General features: G+C 39.6%; 1 protein-coding gene across 3 annotated transcripts in view; it reads left to right on the top strand.

The window, feature by feature from the left end:
- The window catches only part of ADAMTS20 (ADAM metallopeptidase with thrombospondin type 1 motif 20), a 306,378-nt gene that overhangs the window by 213,536 nt on the left and 67,385 nt on the right, over positions 1-25,457 (top strand). For all 3 annotated transcript variants that reach the window (XM_056573961.1, XM_056573960.1, XM_056573962.1), the window contains exons 27-28: positions 1,802-1,963; positions 2,184-2,360. In XM_056573961.1, the coding sequence (XP_056429936.1) occupies positions 1,802-1,963; positions 2,184-2,360 (339 nt within the window). The remainder of the gene's footprint in view (positions 1-1,801; positions 1,964-2,183; positions 2,361-25,457) is intronic.

Raw genomic sequence — 25,457 nt, 5'->3', positions numbered from 1 at the left:
CTCTCTTCTCTAGTCATTCCCAGTCCATCACAACAGCTTCTCCAGACTTCCCACTGAAGTGTCCCGGTTACCATACACATTTCACTAGACACTGCTGCCAATCACTGGCCTTTACAGTCCACGTGCATGGGAAAGTGCATCTGACCAGCCATCAGGCCAAGATTGGCTACAATGCACAATGAGGCACATCTGCTGGCCAGTCCAGAGAAGCAGTGGTATGGGACTTGGAGAGAGCATAGAGGTGAGTTTTTTTTTTTTTTTCTTTTGTCTTATCCTTCCCTGCTGTCCAGCCAGTTAAAGGTGTCAGTAAGCACCTTTAGGGTGCGTTCCCACGCGGCGTATATGCAGCGTATTTCACACTGCACAAAATTTATGGCAGCAGCAGGAAATACGCTGCGTATTCCTTGCTCACTATACACACAGGGCTTTCCGGCAGCAGCCCTATGCGTGTAGTGAGTTTTAAAGGCGGGGCCGTGTGCCGGCATGACTGTGACGCACGGCTCCACCTCCAAAACTCACTACACACAAAGGGCTGCTGCCAGAAAGCCCTGTGTGTATAGTGAGCAAGGAATACGCAGCAGATTTCCTGCTGCTGCCGTAAATTTTGCGCAGCGTGAAATACACTGCGTGTGCGCCGGGTGGGAACGCATCCTTAAATGAACATTTATGAACTGCCCTGAACCACTTGAAAAGTAAATAGGAGTCTCAAGGGGAAGAGCTTTGAGTGTCATTATGTATGAATACAGTATATTCCATTTATACTTGATCCTTCACAATTACTATTTGCCCACAGCTATACAATTAATAAGTAAAAATAAATGCATGTTATATATTTGTTTTTATATGTGATATTTTTGCTCATCTTAAAGAGGTAAAAAAAAGTACAGTATACCTTTATTACTGGATGCCTTAATATGGAAATGAACTGTGTGTCTGGCTAGTCCACACCATGTATTGCATGAATAGAGACCAGGATGACACTCTTTTAGCCTCTCCTATGTAAAAAAAAAAAAAAATTACCTATAAATATTTTAAACTAATACACAAAATGTTTTCCCTTTACACATGGTAAATGGACACTGCTAAATACCATGTAAAAGTACCCCTTACATCAATATTACATTGTTAGAACTATACAAAAAGGCAGCAGCACTCTTGGTCAAAATATGGAGGCTCTAAGCGCACTTTTTGATCAAAACATGTCCCCCATCCACCACGCGAAGGTGGCCTCATTTCGGATGGGACCCTAACACTCATTTCACTCACCTCTGCTGGGCATATGGCCTCTGATGGGTGACATGCTGGATCCAATATCAATTTATAAATTGGGGCCATATGCCCAGCAGAGGTGAGTGAAATGAGTGTTAGGGTCCCATCCAAAATGAGGCCACCTCCGCGTGGTGGATGGGGGACACGTTTTGATCAAAAAGTGCGTTAAGAGCCTAATTTTTTGACCAAGAGTGCTGCTGCAACCTTCTTTTTTGTATACTTAGTATTTGCCACAGCAGCGTGCACCCGTGGATTAGGTAGTTGTGCTGGCTATTTTTCTTTTTGTTTTTGCATTGTTAGAACTATTATTATAATATTGTCCTAGTAATTGATCATTTTATGGCATTTCACTTGCAGACAAGTGTAAAGTTTTAAACACTATTATACCCTGATTACTAGACATGAGAATATAGTCTAAGATGTTTGGTTACCAATAGCATAGAAGGCACCTAGGTTGTTTTAATACAGTGCAAATGTGTGTTAATTTTTTTTTCTTATTTAAGTTTTTTCTGTGTGGGATGTTTTTATTTAGTGTTCAAGCACATGTGCAGGTGGTTTTGAACGTCGAGTTGTGGTATGTCAAGACAGAGAAGGAAGGGTTAGTCATTTTTGTGATGAGACAACAAAACCTGCTGATTCAAGGCACTGTGATTCTGGGCCTTGTCCTCGTTGGAACTATGGAAGCTGGGGTGAGGTAGGAAATATACTTTTGCTTTGTTACTGCTATGAAATAGGCCTAATGATAAAACCAGATTTATAATACCTACCTTATATAGCGTAAATAACATCTCTATTTGGCTTTCAAGACTAGTAACACTACATATGTTTTACCAGATCTTGATGAAACAGTTTCTTTTCAGAAACAAAAAGACAATATGCCTTAAATTTTTTTAATATATTCCTTTAAATTACAGTGTACCCTGACATGTGGAGGAGGAGTGAGAACACGATTGGTGATATGCCAGCTGACAAACGGTCAAGTTCTTGATGATCAAAATTGTGAAATCCTTGATAAGCCACCGAATGTAGCCCAGTGTAACACACACATATGCCCTGCTGATGCTTCATGGCATCCAGGATCATGGAATTCGGTACGATAGCATATTTACATTACTTCTATGGAGCATTTAATGCACAGCTGTCAATGAAATAACTGTTGTACCTTGTTATTTAAAGCAAGATTATTTAATTTTAAATAATATATTGATATATTGGGGGCATTCCTTTGTGTGAAAATATATGTATATACTGCTACACAGAGTTGTTTTACAAATTTTTAGCGCTTGTAAATTTTAGTGTTTATTAGCATAATTTAAGAGACATGCAAATATTTAATACTGTAGATGAACAGATTTAATCAGTGAAGTGTCTGATCTATGCCTTTGTTTGAAAAACATTTAGCTGAAATAGAGCTACGACAATTTTGCAATTCTCCACCTAAATTCATTTGTGAAATGTCTGAATAGTGCTCCAGCTGAGATAGTAAGTAGTGACATAATTCCAGGCTGTTTTTCTACTTCTTTGCTGTCAGCAATACACCAGTCTGGATAAGCTGAGGTATGTTGATGGTCTCGTTGCTAGAGATACAGTGCTTTAACAACTCCTTTTGTCAGGCAGCAACCATTCTGTCTGTGAGATTGCTCAGGTCCTCTGCTGTTCTTCAGAATTTCCTTTGAACTGAGGGTGGGGAAGAGACAAGGAGCCTTGGCAGGACTTACACTGCTGTAACTATATTTAAATAGAATTTAATTAAGGCGAATCGCCCACGAAAAACTAATTGAAGACAAATTGAAACATGATGGATAAATCCATCAACTGAATAACCTGACATTCACTGGTTGTAATGTTATTGTATAAATATAGAGAATGGCTAGCTACAGCTTTTGTTCTGTTCCAAAAAAGTGTTCAGCATTAGAAGTTGAAACTAATGCCAAAGTTGGCTTTTTGCATCCTCTTATTGTATAGTTACATAGTTAGTACGGTCGAAAAAAGACATATGTCCATCAAGTTCAACCAGGGAATTAAGGGGTAGGGGTGTGAAATAATTCTAAGACAAAAACAAAACAAAATGGGTGGTCTTTCCGTTATCATCTTTAGCCCTATTAGCCCCGTTAACATATTTTGCCCTTTAAGGACAACGACTATTTTAATCTTTAGGAGACTGCCATTTTTTTTCATCCCTGCATCTCAAGAGCCATACCTTTTTTTTTTTCTATTGATATAGGCACATTTTTTTTTTGCCTTTAAAGGGGTACTCCGCACCTAGACATCTTATCCCCTATCCAAAGGATAGGGAATAAGATGTCAGATTGCCGGGGTCCCGCTGCTGCAGCACCCCGTTATCATTACTGCACAGAGTGAGATCGCTCTGCACGTAATGACAGGCAATACAGGGGCCGGAGCATCGTTACGTCACGGCTCCGCCCCTCGTGACGTCACGGCTTGCCCCGTCAATACAAGTCTATAGGAAGGGGGCGTGGCGGTCGTCACGCCCCCTGCCATAGACTTGCATTAAGGGGAGGGGCCGTGATGTCATGAGGGGCGGAGCCATGATGTCACACTGCTCCGGCCCCTGTATCGCCCGTCATTACGCACAGAGCGAACTCGCTCTGTACAGTAATGATGGCGGGGTGCCGCAGCGGCAATCCCCGGGGTCCCCAGCAGCGGGACCGCGGCAATCTAACATCTTATCCCCTATCCTTTGGATAGGGGATAAGATGCCAGGGGCGGAGTACCCCTTTAAAGGGGTATTCTGCCCTAAAACATCTTATCCTCTATCCAAAGGATATGCCATAAATCCTCCTCCCATAGACTTGCCTTGCAGGAGCGGGATGGGATGTCACATGGGGGTGGAGTCGTGAGGTCACGATACTCTTGCCCCGTAGTCATGACCAGGCAGACTCCAAGGCTGCAGCTCTGCATGCAGCTCCCAGAGGTGGGTGCTGGATGCGAGATAGCAGTCCCCAGCAGATGTCAGCCATCACGCCCCCTCCCATAGGCTTGCATTGAGGGGGTAGGGTGTGACATCATGAGGGGGCAGGGCTATGAAGTCACAAGCTTCCGGCACCGGCTCCAGTGTTCAGAACAGTTTGTTCCAAACGCTGAGCAGCGGAGTACCCCTTTAATTAAACGTTGTTAAAAAACTACTCCCCATAGTCAAGTGTGCAGGAAAGATTTTTATGCTTTAAATCTATTACTATATTGTATTACTAGAGCTGTATCTGATGAATGGACCTTTGTCTACTATTAAGCTATTTTTTATGAGTAATAAGGAATTTGTTAGAAAAGTTTCACCATTTTGGACATTCACTTTAAAGGGAAACTGACAGCAGGGTCACCGAGCCTAACATAAATATACAGATAGGGCAGTTGACCCTGTTTCTAAAGCTTCTTAACAGGTGAAAATCTGAGCAGCTGTTCAGGAGATATTCATCTTGTTGCTAAAATGATTTTCTTCTTAACTGCACTGGAGGCGGCTGCAGCTGTATGTCCAATGCTTTCTTCTGCTGTGGTGATAACCCCGTTCCTTTTGGCCAATATGCCCGCCCCCTTCACAGACCTGCTAAGAAAGGGAGATGAATGTTTTTGGGAGAAGGATTTACACATACAGCAGCAGAAGCCTCCAGTGCAGTTAAGAAGAAACTGATAAGGTAAAGAATTCCCGGCACTCGCTGGATATTTTGCAAATAGTAACTGTCAGTCTGAGAAAGGCATTGTGAGTTGTTATCCATATTGTGTGAATAAAACACGTTACTATTTGCAAAATATCCATCGAGTGCCGGGAATTCTTCACCTTATCAGTATCCTATTGTCCGCGAGCACCGCCAAACTCCCGAGTGCCGACCTTTTTTGCTTTGCTTCACTACAGTTAAGAAGAAACTACCATAATAGCAACAAAAAGAATATCTCCTGAATGGCTGCACAGATTTTCACCCAGTGAAATGTGTTAGAAACAGGATCACTCACACTATCTACCCGTCAGGTAAGTGTAGCTGATCCTGTTGTCAGTTTGCCTTTTCAGGCTGGGTTCGCTGAGTGTAAAATGAAAACAAAAACAACAAAAAACTAGCAAAATAGGTATTAAAACTGTCAGTTTTTTTTAAATCTAATAATGTATTCTATTAAAGTCTACTGAAGAGCATCTGTCAGTGCACATGTTGGAATTAAAGGGGTACTCCGATGGAAACAATTATTTTTTTTTTTCAAATCAACTAGTGCCAGTAAGTCATGCAGATCTGTAAATCAGCTTCTGTATACTACAGAGGAAGTTGAGTTGTTCTTTTCTGTCTGACCACAAAGCTCTCTGCTGTCACCTCTGTCTATGTCAGGAACTGTCCAGAGCAGGAGAGGTTTGCAATGGGGATTTGCTTCTACTCTGGACAGTTTGTGAAACAGACAGAGGTGTCAGTAGAGAGCACTGTGGTCAGACAGAAAAGAACAACTCAACCTTCTCAGCAGCTGTTAAGTACTGAAAGGGTTAAGATTTTTTAATAGATGTCATTTACAAATCTGTTTAACTTTCTGGAGTTAGTTGATTGTTTTCCACCGGAGTACCCCTTTAAGGATGGTTTTTAATATTGTGTGTACACTAATGGATGTTTTTCCATATACTTTATTGAAACACATTATTAGATGAAAATGAGGTTCTATACCCATTATACACCAAGTTTCAGGCTTTTTTTTATCATGCTATATAGTGTTCTTTTTTATTTTTATTTTCTTATGTTAATATTTAAAAGTACAATACAATAAAAGTACAATACAAAACTAAAGAAGATATTCCCCAACCATCCTCCTTAAGTATAGGACCTTAGGGGGAGATTTATCAAAACCTTTCCAGGGGAAAAGTTGCTGAGTTGCCCATAGCAACCAAGCAGATATTGCTTGTTTCATTTTTCACAGGCCTCTTTAAAAATTAATGAAGCAATCTGATTGGTTGCTGTTAGCAACTCAGCAACTTTTCCTCTGGACAGGTTTTGATAAATCTCCCCCTTAGAGCCCTTTATGATTTCCCAAACAGATGCAGCAAACGAACGCTGATCAGTGTTTTATTGGCTAAACAAAAGATTAAATCAGCTGATGAATGAGGCTAATCACTGGTCCTTTAACGTGCTACAAGAGATCTTTTGTATAAAATTGCTTTAATGAATTTCGCATCTTTGATGAAATGGTAAATACCATGTTAATATAATTACAGGCTTGTATAGTAAAGATTTATGAGAGAAAATACAGTATAACATAGGTGTTACTTTAATAAAAAAAAAAGTTAATTTAAATTAAAAATGTTAAGTTTATTTTAAATATAAAAATAAGTATTTAATATACAGTACAGACCAAAAGTTTGGACACACCTTCTCATTCAAAGAGTTTTCTTTATTTTCATGACTATGAAAATTGTAGATTCACACTGAAGGCATCAAAACTATGAATTAACACATGTGGAATTATATACATAACAAAAAAGTGTGAAACAACTGAAAATATGTTGTATTCTAGGTTCTTCAAAGTAGCCACCTTTTGCTTTGATTACTGCTTTGCACACTCTTGGCATTCTCTTGATGAGCTTCAAGAAGTAGTCACCTGAAATGGTCTTCCAACAGTCTTGAAGGAGTTCCCAGGGATGATTAGCACTTGTTGGCCCTTTTTGCCTTCATTGGGTTCAGGTCTGGTGACTGTGGGGGCCAAGTCATCTGGCGCAGCACCCTATCACTCTCCTTCTTGGTCAAATAGCCGTTACACAGCCTGGAGGTGTGTTTGGGGTCATTGTCCTGTTGAAAAATAAATGATGGTCCAACTAAACGCAAACCGGATGGAAAAGCATGCCGCTGCAAGATGCTGTGGTAGACATGCTGGTTCAGTATGCCTTCAATTTTGAATAAATCCCCAACAGTGTCACCAGCAAAGCACCCCCACACCATCACACCTCCTCCTCCATGCTTCACGGTGGGAACCAGGCATGTCGAGTCCATCCGTTCACCTTTTCTGCATCACACAAAGACACAGTGGTTGGAACCAAAGATCTCCAATTTGGACTCATCAGACTTTTCAGTTGTTTCACACTTTTTTGTTATGCATATAATTCCACATGTGTTAATTCATAGTTTTGATGCCTTCAGTGTGAATCTACAATTTTCATAGTCATGAAAATAAAGTAAACTCTTTTAATGAGAAGGTGTGTCCAAACTTTTTGTCTGTACTGTTTATCTTAAGTTATCAATGTATCAAAAATTACAAAGTTTCATTCCATAGTCGTAGTTCCTCTTAATTCTGCTGATCTAAACTTAGATGGTTATAGGGCTCTATAGTGATTTTCAATATCCATACTGCAGCCATTCAAAATCTACCCTTATATTGTACATTACTATTCAAAAGTTGCTTCATTTTAGTTTACAAGGTATGACACCTTGGCCATGGGAACATTAGAGGACAGCTAATGTCCACCAAAATAAAATAAAAAAAAGCCATTTTGTACTTCTTAATTTTGCTCTGCTGCATTTCTAAAATTGTAATGGCACCATGCTTCCTTCTGTTGTGTTCAACTATGTCCACACATTTTGATGGTATTTGGTGCCATTGAAGTCAGATAGGGAGTATGTATTGGATAGGAGTATGTATTGATTAAAGTTCTAACAAAGTCTCTATGACAACAATGCACTTAACACATATGAGAACAGGACATGCCATTAGACTCTTTTACGAGAGCAGACTCAATATTTGGGCCTATAAGTCCAGGAGAGTTATAGAAGGCATTAAAAATAGTTTTGGCATTTTTAATGTATACTACTGGCTCAATTTTCTTGCCATCAATGACAATATACATCTCAATATTCGTTCATATAATTAGGATAAAGTACAAATTCTAAATCTCTTTAGAATTTGTACAGATAAGTGACTGGCTGGTAGTGTATTTTCTTTTAATATGTTACCACCAATCTTTAAACAAAGGACAGTTGTCCAGATCTTTATCTGTGGTAAAACTTAAGAGGGAAACCTTGATTTTACCTTTTAGGCTAAATTTCCACTTGGTTTTTTTCTGGCAGTTTTTGGAATACTGCCACTGCAGTTTTTGAGCCAAAGTCAGAAGTGGATCTATAAGGGAGGAGAAGTATTAGTTCTTCCTTTATGTATGCTATTCCTTTTGAATACACTTCTGGCTTTGGCTCAAAAATTGCAGTGGCAATTTTCCAAAAACTGCCAGAAATAAAACCAAGTGGAAACTTAGCCTCAGGGATAGCATGGACCCTTTGGCGAAAGCAGACAGGGTCAGTTTGTATATGCACAGCCCAGACTTTCTCCTCTGCATAGTCTAAGCTCCCCTACCTTCTATGTTCTTTCCTGGTCTCTCTCCTCTTCCCTAACAACAGGCAATGGAAACCAGTTTTCAGGGAAGGGAGACACCTAGTGGCTAAGCTTTTAGAGTTTTTTTCCTGAGGTTAGGAGTCATTTTTGGTAAATGAAGCGTGTGCGCAGACTAGGCTAAAATTGTGTACTCACCTGTCCTAATCTACAGCCACTGATGTTCTGAATGCACAGTTTTACTGCTCAGCAGTTTATAGTCTTCGTCTTGGCTCAAAGAATTGCTTAGCTAATCACTAGTAAGTATAATCAATAATTTTGCACCTGTAATGTTCATACCAAGTTGGGACATTATCTTTGCCAGGCAGATCCCATAACCCTATGTATAAAAATCACTTGGTGTTTTGACAAGTGCAGTTGTCTACACTTCCAGGACCGCTAAATTAAAGATCTACACATACCAGCTAAAAGCATGCCAAATGGATGCAGGCATTTATATAGCTAATAAAAATATGTGGTCTTCAGACCTTTACATCAGTATTCTAGTGTTTGTACACTGCACACTAAAATACAATGTGTGCCTGCATTCTCTAGGTATTCAGATTTCTCTAAGTGTTCACATTTTGCATTTTTACAAAAACAAATCTTTTGATCTCAGCGTAAAAGGGTTGTCCGATGAAAGAAACAAACTGTTTATAGTGTCAAAAAGTGTAACGGAGAACAGTGATATGAAGGGAGGGAGCTGGTATTACTGCTCATTAGAGTTATGACTCATTGATTAAGCAGCAACAAGACGTTTCCAGTCACAGTAGTCAAAATGTCTGTATGTTATGAGTCATAAATCTGAAAAGTAGTAATACCAGCTACCATTTTCACATCACTGGTCTCTTTTTGTACTGACGAGAGGGGAGAATGGATGGAGCAGACTGCTTTTATAGCCTGTGACGTGACATCACAGCTTACAAGGGAGACAGCACTGCTGATATGGAAGATCTCTGCACTATGTCGAAACACATTATATTAGTAAGGTGCTTTATTATACTTTTTAACACCATACACGGGTTGTTTCTTTTGCTGGACAACCCCTTTAAGGGTGAGTTTATAGTTAAACAACAATGTATGCACTCACCATAGAGGAAATTGTTCATCTGATGTACAGCTGATATACATGCTTTTGTTTGCTACCAGAAGTGCCTTCTGTAATGTGTTTTTTTCCTTTTAATTTACGTTTAAAAATAATCTATTTAGCCATGCAGATTAAAAAATATATATTTTTTGTTTCTTATTTTAACATGATCGTTTTATAATAAACTTATATTTCAAAATAATATTTTTATTAATATTTGAAAGCTTTGCAGGTTACTAAAAATGCTGAAAAATTCTAATGGACTATGTATGGCTTTTTTTTCCTGGAAAAACACTGCATTAAGATGGATGGTTTATTTTCTAACTTCAGTGGTCAGTGGCACTAGACTAAAGCTGGATGGCCACCTTTAGTCTACCAGACCTATAGGATTGTTTGGTAGGAATATTGGGGAAACTGCTGGCAGATTTTTTAAAATGTATTAATAAGTGTGCCTGTGCAGTGGCTGACCAGCGCACTGCACATTAAAATGTACATCTACTCCGAGCTGATGTAGATTTCTGCTATCATAGTCATTCATAGTAAACTTGATGGGCCACGACAACCACAACAACAACTTTTATACCACACCTCGCACACTTTTTCTAAAGTGGCGAGCGCAAAAGTATCAAACTTATTCAGCATTTTTAATACATTATTGTACCATAAATCACTGTCTTTCAAGTCAACAATTACCATTTGCATACGTAGGCACATTTAGATTTTTTCTGTCTTAAGACAAATATGCAATTTAAAGGCATCCTGTGATCGCTTTTATGTTGCCTGAACCACTCATTAATGAATTCCCTAGCATCTTCTTCCTTCCCCACCAGCCTTGACTCATAGGTCTCTCAATGCTCCAGAGAGATCCATCATTCCAAGAAGCAGAAGCCACAAGGGACTACCTGATGACTTGTGGTCATTTATATGTGCCTTCTTATGGAAATAGACATTGCTGACTTCTATATGTGCTGTATTATGATTCATTTGAATTTATGGTTGTACAGAACCATAATAGACTCAAACATGAGTTCAAAATCTAAATAGTGCAAGCTTTCTACATGATGTCTCCTAAGGCAAAACGATTTTTAGTGACTAGCATACATGAACATTTGTTGTAAAAGGTCTATCCTGTATTGTCTGGTGCATGGAAATCAAGTAATTAATTTAATTTGTTGTAATTTGAATTGGCATGATTTTGGTCTTTATCTACTTGGAGGAGGATGGAACTTGTAGTGAATACCTCACATTGTGCATTCTTTCTGTTTGATTGATTGCTTACTAAAATAGGCCTATTTTGCAGCTTTTTTTAAACTAGTGTTTTAGCTTTTGTTGTTTAATCTAATCTATGATAAAAGCTAGAATGATTATTTTTTATCATGCCATAATTTTAAGTGCACCATTTGCACAGTGCTTATAGAAACTGTACCTTTCATTCTTAACTAGTTGAAGAAGGAATCCTAAGATAACTGGCATTATATTTAATTGTGCCTGGAATGATTGTCTTATCCCATGCCACAGAGGTAAACAGGAAGGGAGTCCTAACAAGAGAAAATGGTCATTTGTTGACCACCACAAGAAAAACATTTAAGGGATACTCCAGTGGAAAACACATGTTTTTTAAATCAACTGGTGCCAGAAAGTTTAATAGATTTTTACACAGACAGAGGTGTCAGTAGAGAGCACTGTGATCTGACAGAAAAGAACTACGCAACTTCCTCTGTAGTATACAGAAGCTCATAAGTACTGGAAGGATTAAGATTTTAATTAGACATCATTTACAAACAGTAAGCGGCGTGTGAGCCGTACACTAACACGGGCGAAGGAACAGGGAGGGGGTAATGAATATTGATGAGCCCGGCGAAGATGATGTCAGCGTGCCCCAAGCTCAAATCGGAGCTTTGCACATGTCCCAAGGCCCTCATTAGGATAAATAGAAAAATGCGATTTGTGGCAGAACAGCTTGGCGAATCTGGACAATGTGATTACCGTTTTAATCAGCATCACCCGCACTACAATCCTATGTGACAGGTTTAGTGCAGGTGATACTACTGACAGATTTCCTTCAACTTTCTGGCACCAGTTCATTTGAAAAAAAAAAAAAGTTTCCACCGGAGTACCCCTTTAAAGGAATTATTGTGTTATAAAGTAGATTCCTGAATATTGTTTGAGTATATTTATAAAGTTTTTTTTTATAAATTAGATAGATTAGATACATTATTGTGTTTACAGGTAGACGATGCACATGCCAAAGGAAAAACACCATTAAATATCATCCAGTTTACTGTTACTATCAAAAGGTGCTGTAGAGGAAATTTTTGTACAGGTTATATTGGATTTTAGATAAACAGCATATTTACTAGATAATCAGTATATGAAATGTATTTCTCTTGTAAATGATGTTTGAACGTTTATACCATGTTATAGTAGGTGTATGTTCAAATTATAAATGCTGGTATCCATTGTGACACAAAAGTTATTGTCCTGCATGTTTAAAACATAGTTAACATTCAAGATATGTTTACAAATAAATGTCATTGTTTTGTACATTTTATTTTGTGTTCATTTGTTGTGTGTATTCTAACATTTGCTTTCATTGTTAAAATAACCTGATAATGTGAATAAATAACAAACTGACAATGCTGTTCTTTGACTGTGTATTGTGGCTGTTAAAAGAAATATATAATAAAATAAACATGCTGCTTCGGTCATTGCTTCTCCATCAGATATGTTTCCCTAATAAGCTGTATGTAAAAATAATGTATACTAATTAAATTGCTTGCATAAACTTGTGTATTTATACAGATCTTCAGTGCAGTATGTACAAATATGATCTGATGGCAAGAATTAATGACAATTACAATATCATATCTTTTGAAATAATATTTTATGTGCATAAATAAACATTTGACAACTTTGAAGGGGATATCCAGGATTAGCAATTATCCTCAGGTTATGAGTGGTGTTACAACTTGGCTCGATTCACTTCAATGGAAATGATGTGTTTGGAAGAAATCAGCTCTGTTTTGTAATAATAGATAACCCCTTAACAGGTATGGTCACACATGGTGTAAACCTGTTTAAAGTGATTGTCCGGCGAAAATGGTCTTATCCACAGGATAGGCAATAAGTATCTGATCACAGGGGTCTGACCGTTGGGATCTCCGCCTTGATCTCGAGAACAGGGCTCAGCTCTCAGAGAAAGTGTGTGCTGTAGACTGCATACACTCGATTCATGTGTATAGGAGTGCAGAACATACCATAATACAGTACTCGGGCACCCACAGCATGCTCCATCTACAGCACGTGTTCTCTCCGAGAGCCAAGGACCCATTTTGGAGATCGCAGGAGTCATAGAGGTTGGATACTTATTCTGATTCTTTGGATAGGGGATAAGATAATTTTCACTTGGCAACCCCTTTTAAACCGCAGTGCCAATGGCTGCATCACAAAACCGCAGCAATGCAGTAAAGACATATGGGGGGAGATTTATCAAAACCTATGAATAGGAAAAATTACCCAGTTACCCATGGCAACCAATCAGATTGCTTCTTTCATTTTTCAGAGGTCTCTTTAACCCCTTAAGGACCGGGGGGTTTTCCGTTTTTGCATTTTCGTTTTTTGCTCCTTGCCTTTAAAAAGTCATAACTCTTTCAATTTTGCACCTAAAAATCCATATGATGGCTTATTTTTTGCGCCACCAATTCTACTTTGTAATGACATCAGTCATTTTGCCCAAAAATCTACGGTGAAACGGGAAAAAAATCATTGTGCGACAAAATTTTAAAAAAAACGCTGTTTTGTAACTTTTGGGGGCTTCCGTTTCTACGTAGTACATTTTTCGGTAAAAATGACACCTGATATTTATTCTGTAGGTCCATACGATTAAAATGATCCCCTACTTATATAGGTTTTATTTTGTCGGACTTCTGGAAAAAATCATAACTACATGCAGGAAAATTAATACGTTTTAAATTGTCATCTTCTGACCCCTATAACTTTTTTATTTTTCCGTGTATGGGGCGGTATGAGGGCTAATTTTTTGTGCCGTGATCTGAAGTTTTTAACGGTACCATTTTTGCATTGATAGGACTTATTGATCGCTTTTTATTCATTTTTAAATGATATAAAAAGTGACCAAAAATGCACTATTTTGGACTTTGGAATTTTTTTGCGCACACGCCATTGACCGAGTGGTTTAATTAATGATATATTTTTATAATTCGGACATTTCCGCACGCGGTGAAACCATATATGTTTATTTTTATTTACACTGTGTTTTTTTTTTTTATTGGAAAAGGGGGGTGATTCAAACTTTTAATAGGGGAGGAGTTAAATGATCTTTATTCACTTTTTTTTTCACTTTTTTTTTGCAGTGTTATAGGTCCCATAGGGACCTATAACACTGCACACACTGATCTCCTATGTTGATCACTGGTTTCTCATAAGAAACCAGTGATCAACGATTCTGCCGCATGACTGCTCATGCCTGGATCTCAGGCACTGAGCAGTCATTCGGCGATCGGACAGCGAGGAGGCAGGAAGGGGCCCTCCCGCTGTCCTGTCAGTTGTTCGGGATGCCGCGATTAGCCGCGGCTATCCCAAACAGCCCGACTGAGCTAGCCCGGAACTTTCACTTTTAGCCGCGCGGCTCAGCTCTGAGCGCGCGGCTAAAGGGTTAATAGCGTGCGGCGCCGCGATCGGCGCTGCGCGCTATTAGAGGCGGGTCCCGGCTTCACTATGACTCCGGGCCCGCCGTGATATGATACTGTGTAACCCCGCGTTATATCAGAAGAGCAGGACCAAGGACGTACCGGTACGTCCTTGGTCCTTAAGGGGTTAAAAATGAAAAAGCAACCTGACTGGTTGCTATGGTCAACTGGGCAAATTTTCTCTGCACAGGTTTTGATAAATCTCCCCCATGGGATTTTTCAAATGTGTTTTTTTTGATGGTCAATATACAATAAAAATGTATAAAAAACACAGCCATAAGGTGAGGCCACAAAGGGCGAAGATCATGAGGTTTAGTGTTTTGTGGCTTTCTCCTAATGCACTTAGACGATTGCCTATCATGATTTAGCCCTTAAGGACGCAGGGTTTTTCAGTTTTTGCATTTTCGTTTTTTCCTCCTTACCTTTTAAAAATCATAACCCTTTAAATGTTCCACCTAAAAATCCATATTATGCCTTATTTTTTGCATCACCATTTCTACTTTGCAGGGACATTAGTCATTTTACCCAAAAATCCACGGCGAAACGGAAAAAAAAATCATTGTGCGACAAAATCGAAGAAAAAACACCATTTTGTAACTTCCGTTTCTACGCAGTGCATATTTCAGTAAAAATGACACCTTATCATTATTCTGTAGGTCCATACGGTTAAAATGATACCCTACTTATACAGGTTTAATTTTGTCGTACTTCTGGAAAAAATCATAACAACATGCAGGAAAATGTATACGTTTAAAAATGTCCTCTTCTGACCCCTATAACTTTTTTATGTACTTTTTTCCACGTACAGGGTGGTAATAGGGCTAATTTTTTGCGCCGTGATCTGAAGTTTTTATTGGTATCATTTTTGTTTTGATCTGACTTTTTGATCACTTTTTATTCATTTTTTAATGGTATAAAAAGTGACCAAAAATATGCTTTTTTGGACTTTGGAATTTTTTTACGTGTACGCCATTGACCGTGCGGTTTAATTAACGATATATTTTTATAGTTCAGACATTTACGCACGCGGCAATACCACATATGTTTATTTTTATTTACACTGTTTTATTTTTTTAATGGGAAAAGGGGGGTGATTCAAACTTTTATTAGGGAAGGGGTTAAATGATCTTTATTAACACTTTTTTTTTTACTTTTTTTTTTGCAGTGTTATACCTCCCATAGGGACCTATAACACTGCACACACTGATCTTTTACACAGATCACTGGCTTGTATTAACACGCCTGTGATCAGTGTTATCAGCGCTTGACTGCTCCTGCCTGGATCTCAGGCACGGAGCAGTCATTCGCCGATCGGACACCGAGGAGGCAGGTTGGGTCCCTCCCGGTGTCCTGTAAGCTGTTTGTGATGTCGCGATTCTCAAACTCTAATTACCATTCCCCTTACCCCCCTGTGGTAATAGCATGAGCTGACGGATGATGGGGGTGCTACTGCTGGGGGGGGGGGGCATTAGGTAGGCTGCAGTTTCCCCACATTAGGAAGGTAGCAAGTTCCCCACACTAGGTAGCCGTAGCACAGTTTCCCCACATTAGGTAGCCGTAGCACAGATTCCCCACATTAGGTAGCCTTAACACAGATGCCCCACATTAGATAGCCTTAGCACAGTTTCCCAACATTAGGTAGCGCAGCAGTTTCCTCATATTAGATAGAGCAGCACAGATTCCCCACATTAGATAGCTGTAGCACAGATTCCCCACCTGGACTGCACTACTTACATCTGGTGCATGCTATAAGTGACATCAACGCACGTGCTGTGCAGGACGTCTGTGTCCCCGCGCAGCACTTGCGAGAATGTCACTCGCCACGTGCACCTTGGCCAGGAAGTCCCCACAGGCAGATGTAAGTAGCAGTTTAGTGAGGGGGCAAGACTGGTTGCTCCGTAATATGTGCACCGGGTCTCATGTAGCAGTGTTTGCCGAAGTGTGTGAAGTCTTCCGACATTTATCCCTGCCTGCCTGAAGCAGGGCTAAATGCCTGAAGAAATCACCTCCTTGCACCTGGAACTGCATGTCCCAGACGTCGGGTGATGCAAATTCCAGATACCTGGTGCAGGCCGCAAAATTTCGTTCCTTGGGCCGAAAATGGCCTGCGGGCCGGGAGTTTGAGACCCCTGTTATATGATCATAACCAGGGGTTTCATTTACATTTTTAACAAATTTCTTACTTGGTGTGGTGGATGCCTGTAGTATATACATACACATGCATGTAGTGGTGTAGCACTCCATGGAAAATTCTTTGCACTTTAACCTTAACAACCTGCACCATATATATATATAATATGGCGGGGCCATGCAGCAGATCTATGAAGCGAGCTCAGGAACTGAGCTCACTTCATATTTTTTCGGTCCGGCTGCTAACAGCAGACCGGACCCACGGCTAATGCCGGACACCAGCGAATGGGCCGATGCCCCACAATAATCCTTTAGACTTTGATCACGGTGTCTAAGATGACAAAAATACACTGCTGGTAGCTCAGCGCATCTAATCGGGATCATTGCGGGGGAATTGTGATGTCCCGATCAGCTGAGAGGATGGCGGGAGGCGCTTATCTGCCTCCTAGACGTCCAATCAGTTCTCCAAGGCTCCAGTCAGCCATGGCTGGCTGGAGCAATGGAGTACCGATAACACTGATCAATGCTATGCTTTGGCATAGCATTGATCATTGTATGCAATCTGATGATTGCATGTAATAGACCCTATGGAGACAAAAAAATGTTTGAATCACCCCCCCTTTTCCCATAAGAAAAAAATTAAAATAAATAAATATATATATATATATATATATATATATATATAGAAATATACACAAAATTTAACATACAGTGGGGCAAAAATTTTTTTAGTCAGCCACCAATTGTGTAAATTAAAAAGAGAGGCCTGTAATTTTCATCATAGGTATACCTCAGCTATGAGAGACCATAAAATCACAGTCTGATTTTTTAAGAATTTATCTGCAGATTATGGTGGAAAATAAGTATTTGGTCAATGACAAAGTTCATCTCAATACTTTGTTATATACCCTTTTGTTGGCAATGACAGTGGTCAAGCGTTTTCTGTAAGTCTTGACAAGGTTGGCCCATTCCTCCATGCAGATCTCCTCTAGAGCAGTGATGTTTTGTGGCTGTCGTTGGGCAACACGGACTTTCAACTCCCTCCAAAGGTTTTCTATGGGGTAGAGATCTGGAGACTGGCTCGGCCACTCAAGGACCTTAAAATGCTTCTTACAAAGCCCCTCCTTTGTTGCCCGGGCGGTGTGTTTAGGATCATTCTCATGCTGAAAGACCAAGCCACGTTTCATCTTCAATGCCCTTGCTGATGGAAGGAGGTTTTCACTCAAAATCTCACGAAACATGACCCCATTCATTCTTTCCTTTACACGGATCAGTCGTCCTGGTCCCTTTGCTGAAAAACAGCCTCAAAGCATGATTTTTCCACCCCCATGCTTTTACAGTAGGTATGGTGTTCTTTGGATGCAACTCAGCATTCTTTCTCCTCCAAACACGACAAGTTGAGTTTTTATCAAAAAGTTCTACTTTGATTTCATCTGACCGTATGACATTCTCCCAATCCTCTTCTGGATCATCCAAATGCTCCTTATCATACATCAGATGGGCCTGGACATGTACTGGCTTAAGCAGGGGGACACATCTGGCACTGCATGATTTGAGTCCCTGGCGTTGTAGTGTGTTACTGATGGTAGCCTTTGTTACTTTGGTCCGTGCTCTCTGCAGGTCATTCACTAGGTCACTCCGTGTTGTTCTGGGATTTTTGCTTACTGTTCTTGTGATCATTTTGACACCATGGGGTGAGATCTTGCGTGGAGCCCCAGATCGAGGGAGATTATCAGTGGTCTTGTATGTCTTCCATTTTCTAATAATGTCTCCCACAGTTGATTTCACTCCAAGCTGCTTGCTTATTGCAGATTCAGTCTTCCCAGCCTGGTGCAGGTCTACAATTTTGTTTCTGGTGTCCTTCGACAACTCTTTGGTCTTGGCCATAGGGGAGTTTGGAGTGTGACTGTTTGAACTTATCAGTATAAAAGACACCTGTCCACAACCTCAAACAGGTGATATTAATACAGGTTACGAGTGGAGGACAGAGGAGAGTCTTGAAGAAGAAGTTACAGGTCTGTGAGAACCAGAAATCTTGCTTGTTTGTAGGTGAACAAATACTTATTTTCCACCATCATTTGCAAATAAATTCTTTAAAAATCAGACAATGTGATTTTATGGATTTATTTTTCTCATTATGTCTCTCATAGTTGAGGTGTAAATATGATGAAAATTACAGGCCTCTCTCATCTTTTTAAGTAGGAGAACTTGCACAATTGGTGGCTGACTACTTTTTTGCCCAATTGTATATGTGGTATCGTCACGTGCGTAAATGTCCGAACTATAAAAATATAATAAATGCAAGAAAAAATATCTGTGGGAGCTCTACATAAAACAAAAAAGCCAAGGATACTGCGTTACACATACCCAGTGTGCCAGAAAATAGACTATAAAAAATAAACAGACAACGGAGCAGTCCTACTAGGCTAAGGTAAAAGAGATACAAAAGGAAGTTCAGAAGATAAAAAGGAAAGAGATTGTGTCTAGCATAAAATCACATTTATTGGTGATAAAATTACATTTATTTAAAAACTCTGAAGTGAGGTCTTCAGCAGGGCCCTTGCTTCAGACAACTCACAGTATAGAAATATAGTTCATAAATAGATAAATAATCAGAGTTTTCATATATAAATTACACTAAATCACAAGGGGGTTACACTTAGTATATGGGATACTGTGCTCTTGTGCGTACAAAGGTACAGTCTGACAATTGCTTAACCAGGGTTATAAAGAGGTAAGTAATGTCACAAGTTCAAATGGTGTAGACAATGATGTTAGAGTTAATCCTGTATTGGTTTATAAATCCAAGTTAAGAGGGTTTTTTTGCAGCACTGGAGACTCACTGTTATGAGCCCAGTGACCCCTGTCTGCCCAGGGTAGATGAAAGACAGCGCGTATCAGCGCTTAGGCATAGACCTCTCTACCCCGGCGGCACGGGGACACTGTACCTCTTACCGAATCAGTTGGTAAGTTTTGCAGAGCCAATCAAAAGAGCATGGTGGCATTGCAGATCATCCGGCCCTGTGTCTCTCTACCCCGACGGCACGGGGAAGGATGTGAGAGAGCAGTGGCGATCCGGTGCTGTTGATCACTTGCCGGCAATAGGTTTAAGCTGCTTGTCAATGGCTCTGCTGGGGCAGTGGCGGATTCCAAGTTGTCCCAATACTTGTGCAGGTAAAGTCTTTAAACCAGACGCGTTTCGGGGAGCCTTGTCCCCTTTTTCAATGGTGCAAATAAAAGACTCCAGTGCTGCAAAAAAAAAAAACCTCTTAACTTGGATTTATAAACCAATACAAGATTAACTCTAACATCATTGTCTACACCATTTGAACTTGTGACATTACTTACCTCTTTATAACCCTGGTTAAGCAATTGTCAGACTGTACCTTTGTACGCACAAGAGTGCAGTATCCCATATACTAAGTGTAACCCCCTTGTGATTTAGTGTAATTTATATATGAAATCTCTGAGTATTTATCTTCTTATGAACTATATTTCTATACTGTGAGTTGTCTGAAGCAAGGGCCCTGCCGAAGACCTCACTTCAGAGTTTTTACATAAATGTAATTTTATCACCAATAAATGTGATTTTATGCTAGACACAATCTCTTTCCTTTTTATCTTCTGAAATTCCTTTTGTATCTCTTTTACCTTAGCCTAGTAGGACTGCTCTGTTGTCTGTTTATTTTTTATAGTATAAAAATATAATGTTAATTTAACTGCACGGTCAATACCTTTGGAAAAATACCAATGTCCAGAATTGCGTATTTTTGGTCACTTCATGTACCATTAAAAAAATTTATAAAATGTGATAAAAGTCCCATCAAAACAAAAATGGTACCGATAAAGGCTACAGATCACAGCTCAAAAAATGAGCCCTCACACATCCCTGTATACGGAAAAATAAAAGTTATAGGGGTCAGAAGAGGACATTTTTAAACATGCTATACTTTTTTTAAAAGAAGTAAAAAAAATAAAACCTTTATAATTTGGGTATCGTTGTAATTGCATGGACCTCCAAAATAAAGATAATGTCTACCAAAAATTGCTCTGCGTAGAATCAGAAGCCCCCAAAAGTTACAAATTTGAGGGTTTTTAAAAATGTTGCCCCACAAATGTTTTTTTTGTTTTGCTGTAGATTTTGTGGTGAAATGATTGTCATTACAAAGTACAATTAGTGGTGCAAAAAACAAGCCCTCATATGGGTCTGTAAGAAATTTAAAGCATAATGATTTTTAGAAGGTAAGGTGAAAAAAACGAAAGTGCAAAAATGAAGAAAAAAAACCTGTGCTTAAGGGGTTAATCATCAAATATGCGTATTGTTAAGCCAGTTTACAGCATAATAGAAGTTTTTACCAAGTGAAACTACAGGAAACTTATAATTCTTGCAAACTTTACAGGCGAACACAGGACTGATGAAATACAGTCAGGCAGAATACTCATTCAGAGACTCACAGGTGATGTCTTTTCTTGTAGTTGTTCCTTTCTTCTCTTTATTGTCCAAACTTCAGCTACTTCTCACCAAAGCTTGAAACCCAGACATCTTTGGCTCCTCAGTTATGCAGCAGATCCTCAATCTCTATAGTGCACAAACTGCATCTCCACAATATAATACTACCACACTGTGCTCTCTAAAACAACATCTCCATACACGGTGTGCGTGTAGCAGCAGCCCCTGGCTACAGATAGCAGTAAGTTTGCAAGGACACTGATCCTTGTATAGGAAGAACGCATGCCAGTGGACATATTGGAGATAAATTAGGCATGGCTGGATATGGGCTATGCCTGGGCTGTTTATTTGCACAGTTACAGTCTGTTCAGAAATAGCCATACAAGTAAGAAAAAGAGAGGAGTTTGCTTATTTGTAAAATGACATAGGTGAGGAGAATGGAGTCTATGGGTGAAAATAAGGGGCAGGGGTAAGAACAATAAATTACTGATAGGGGTCTGTTATAAGTCACCATGTATAATGGAATAAGCAGAAAACCTACTAATAGGACAGAGAGATGGGACAGCAAAGAAGGGGGAAGTCATTATTATGGGGGACTTTAGCTACCCTAATATAGACTTGGAAGCCGAAAGCTGCAGTTCAAACAAACGAAAAAGGTTTTTGGCAGTAAAGAAGGACAAGTACCTTTCCCAACTAGTGCAGGACCCAACATGTGGGGGGGGTATACTTCTGGAACTTAAACTAACCAATAGGGCAGACAATATCCAAAGGGGGGGCAATGGAATAAGCAGAAAACCTACTAATAGGACAGAGAGATGGGACAGCAAAGAAGGGGGAAGTCATTATTATGGGGGACTTTAGCTACCCTAATATAGACTTGGAAGCCGAAAGCTGCAGTTCAAACAAACGAAAAAGTTTTTTGGCAATAAAGAAGGACAAGTACCTTTCCCAACTAGTGCAGGACCCAACATGTGGGGGGGGGGGTATACTTCTGGAACTTAAACTAACCAATAGGGCAGACAATATCCAAAGGGGGGGCAATAGTAACCACAACATAATAAGATTTTATGTGACCTATGAGAGGGTGTCTACGTGTGGGGCTACAAAAACATTAAACTTTACGAAGGCCAATCTTCACCAACTAAGACAGGACCTCAGTGACATAGATTGAGACCTTGCTCTCAGTAATAAAAGTAAACAAGCTAAATGGAACATTTTTAAGAACATCCTATATAGATCTTGTGAACGACATCTACCCTACGGGAATTAACGTGTTAGAAGTAGGAGAAGACCAATTTGGTTAACAAAAACATTTAGGGATGCCATAAATGATGAGAGGAAACCATTTAGACAACTAAAACAAGAAATTAGTGGGGGAGGCATTAAAAATTATAAGGAGGAGAATAAATTCGGTAAACAAGAACTAGAATTTCCAAAATTTAAACAGAGCGAAAGATCGCCATATAGTGTAAAAAGGTTCCAAAATTTTTATTCTCTAGCAAATCTCATTTGTTTTAACACAACAAAAGTGCACTGCCACCTTATTAACATTAAAACATAGAAGTCAATGGGCCCAGATGGCATCTATCCCAGAGTTTTGTAGGAATTAAGTACCATGCTAGACAGACTTTTATACCTTATATTTAAAGATTCTATAATGACAGGGATTGTTCCACAGGACTGGCGCTTCGCAAACATGGTAACAGTATTCTAAAGGGAACTTGGAAACTATAGAAATGCTATTCTGCAGTATCTTTATGAAAATAACCTTCAAACAAAGCACCAACATAGGTTTATGGGGATCGGTCCTGTCAGACTAATCTGAACGCCTTCTATGAGAAGGTCAGTTATAGTTTGGACTGGTGTGAAGCTGTGTATGTTGTATATCTAGATTTTGCTAAGGTAATTGATTCTTTGCCACATAAAAGGTTAGTACATAAAATTAGTATGCTGAGAATAGAGAATGTTATGTGTAAATGGCGTAGCTACTGGCTCAGTGATGGTAAGCAGAGGGTAGGGATCAATGGAACTTACTCTGGTTATTGTAAGTTTATGCACTTGGACCATAAAAATTACATCTACAATTATATGCTAAATGTTAAGACATTTGGAAAAACTTCCACCAAAAAGGACTTGGGGATACTGGTGAACAGTAGGTTCAACTTTAGTGATTAGTGCCAGGCAGCTGCTGCCAAGGCTAACAAAGTCATGGGATGTATCAAGAGAGGCAAAGAGGCTTGTGACAGAAACATAGTTATGCCTTTGTATAAATCAGTCAGATCACATATGGAGTTTTGTGTCCCTGGATATAAGATGGACATGGCTGAACTGGAGAGGGTGCAGAGGAGGGCGACAAAGATAATGGTATTGGAGGATTACAGTACGAAGACAGGTTATCAATCTTGGGGTTATTTAGTTTAGAGAAAAGATGTCTTAGAGGCAATTTTATCACAATGTACACATATATAAATGGACAGTACAGAGATCTTTCTAGTGATCTTTTTATACCTAGGCTTTTAACCAAGACAAGGGACACTCCTCTACGTTTTTACCACCATCACAGACAGAGATTCTTTACTGTAAGGCTACGTTTCTACTTGTTTTTTTGTCCTGCGTTGTTTGGTTTGAAAATAACACAAGAAAAAATACCAGTGCAATTTCCTGCATCTGGCGTTTTTTCTAGCGTTTTTACGTATGTGTGGAAATTGCATTTTTGGCCCCTTTGGGGTTTTTTTTTTTTTTTGTACCCAAAATTCGTTGGGTACCAAAAAAAAAAAAGGATGCAGTAGTGATGGAAAAAAAATGGACATGCATGGATCATTTCCAGATGCTTAGCACAACTAAGGTTGCATCTACACCACGTTGCCGAGATCCGGCTTCCAGATGCGTCTGGGAAATTTAAAAACCATCCGCTGCTGTATCCCAGCCAGACAGGTGCCGAATCTTATTCATTTAACCCCTTAACGACGAAGGTCGTATATTTACATCCTCCGCCAGCTCCCGCTATATGCTGCGGGGTCACGCAGTGTCCCCGCGTCATATCGGGTCGGTCCCGCCGGCTATCAACGGCCGGGACCCGCGGCTAATACAGTACATCACCGAGCGCGGTGATGCCCTGTATTAACCCTTCAGACGCGGCAATCAAAGCTGACCGCCGCGTCTGAAGTGAAAGTGAAAGTATCCCGGCTGCTCAGTCGGGCTGTTTGGGACAGCCGCGGTGAAATCGCGGCATCCCGAACAGCTTACAGGACACCAGGAGGGCCCTTACCTGCCTCCTCAGTGTCCGATCAACGAATGACTGCTCCATGCCTGAGATCCAGGCAGGAGCAGTTAAGCGCCGATAACACTGATCACAGGCGTGTTAATACACGCCAGTGATCTGTGTAAAAGATCAGTGTGTGCAGTGTTATAGGTCCCTATGGGAGCTATAACACTGCAAAAAAAAGTGTTAATAAAGGTCATTTAACCCCTTCCCTAATAAAAGTTTGAATCACCCCCCTTTTCCCATAAAAAAATAAAACAGTGTAAACAAAAATAAACATGTGGTATGGCCGCGTGCGTAAATGTCGGAACTATAAAAATATATCGTTAATTATACTGCACGGTCAATGGTGTACATGTAAAAAAAAATTCCAAAGTACAAAAAAGCGTATTTTTGGTCACTTTTTATACCATTAAAAAATGAATAAAAAGTGATCAAAAAGTCCGATCAAAGCAAAAATGATACCGATAAAAACTTCAGATTACGGCGCAAAAAATGAGTGCTCATACCGCCCTGTACGTGAAAAAATAAAAAAGTTGTAGGGGTCAGAACATATAAATTTTCCTGCATGTAGTTATGATTTTTTCCAGAAGTACGACAAAATGAAACCTATATAAGTAGGGTACCATTTTAACCGTATGGACCTACAGAATAATGATAAGGTGTAATTTTTACCGAAATATGCACTGCGTAGAAACGGAAGCCCCCAAAAGTTACAAAATGGCGTTTTATCTTCGATTTTGTCGCACAATGATTTTTTTTTTCCATTTTGCCGTGAATTTTTGGGTAAAATGACTAATGTCACTGCAAAGTAGAATTGGTGATGCAAAAAATAAGCCATTATATGGATTTTTTGGGGGAAAATTGAAAGGGTTATGATTTTTAAAAGGTAAGGAGGAAAAAACAAAAGTGCAAAAACTGACCGGAGCCCATTTTTGCCCCATATCCGGTTTTGTGGCCAGACTGAAAGCCGTGGTGTGCCGGCAACCAGATCTTGGAAATGTGGTGTGAATGCCCCCTAAATTTGTTGTCACAGCATCCATAATATGCCCTGCCATTGGCAGCCAGTCACCAGTGGCGTTGTGAATAAGAAACCTGAATTGCTACAGACTGGAAAAGTGTCATCTTTAGTGACGAATCCAGGTTCTGTTTACACTGTGAACACATATAGGGAATACTAGAACTTATACAGCACATTGTTGATGTTGTAAAAGC

Source organism: Hyla sarda, chromosome 4, assembly GCF_029499605.1.
Source record: "Hyla sarda isolate aHylSar1 chromosome 4, aHylSar1.hap1, whole genome shotgun sequence".
Lineage (NCBI taxonomy): Eukaryota > Metazoa > Chordata > Amphibia > Anura > Hylidae > Hyla > Hyla sarda.
This window is presented reverse-complemented; position numbering and strand designations above follow the sequence as displayed.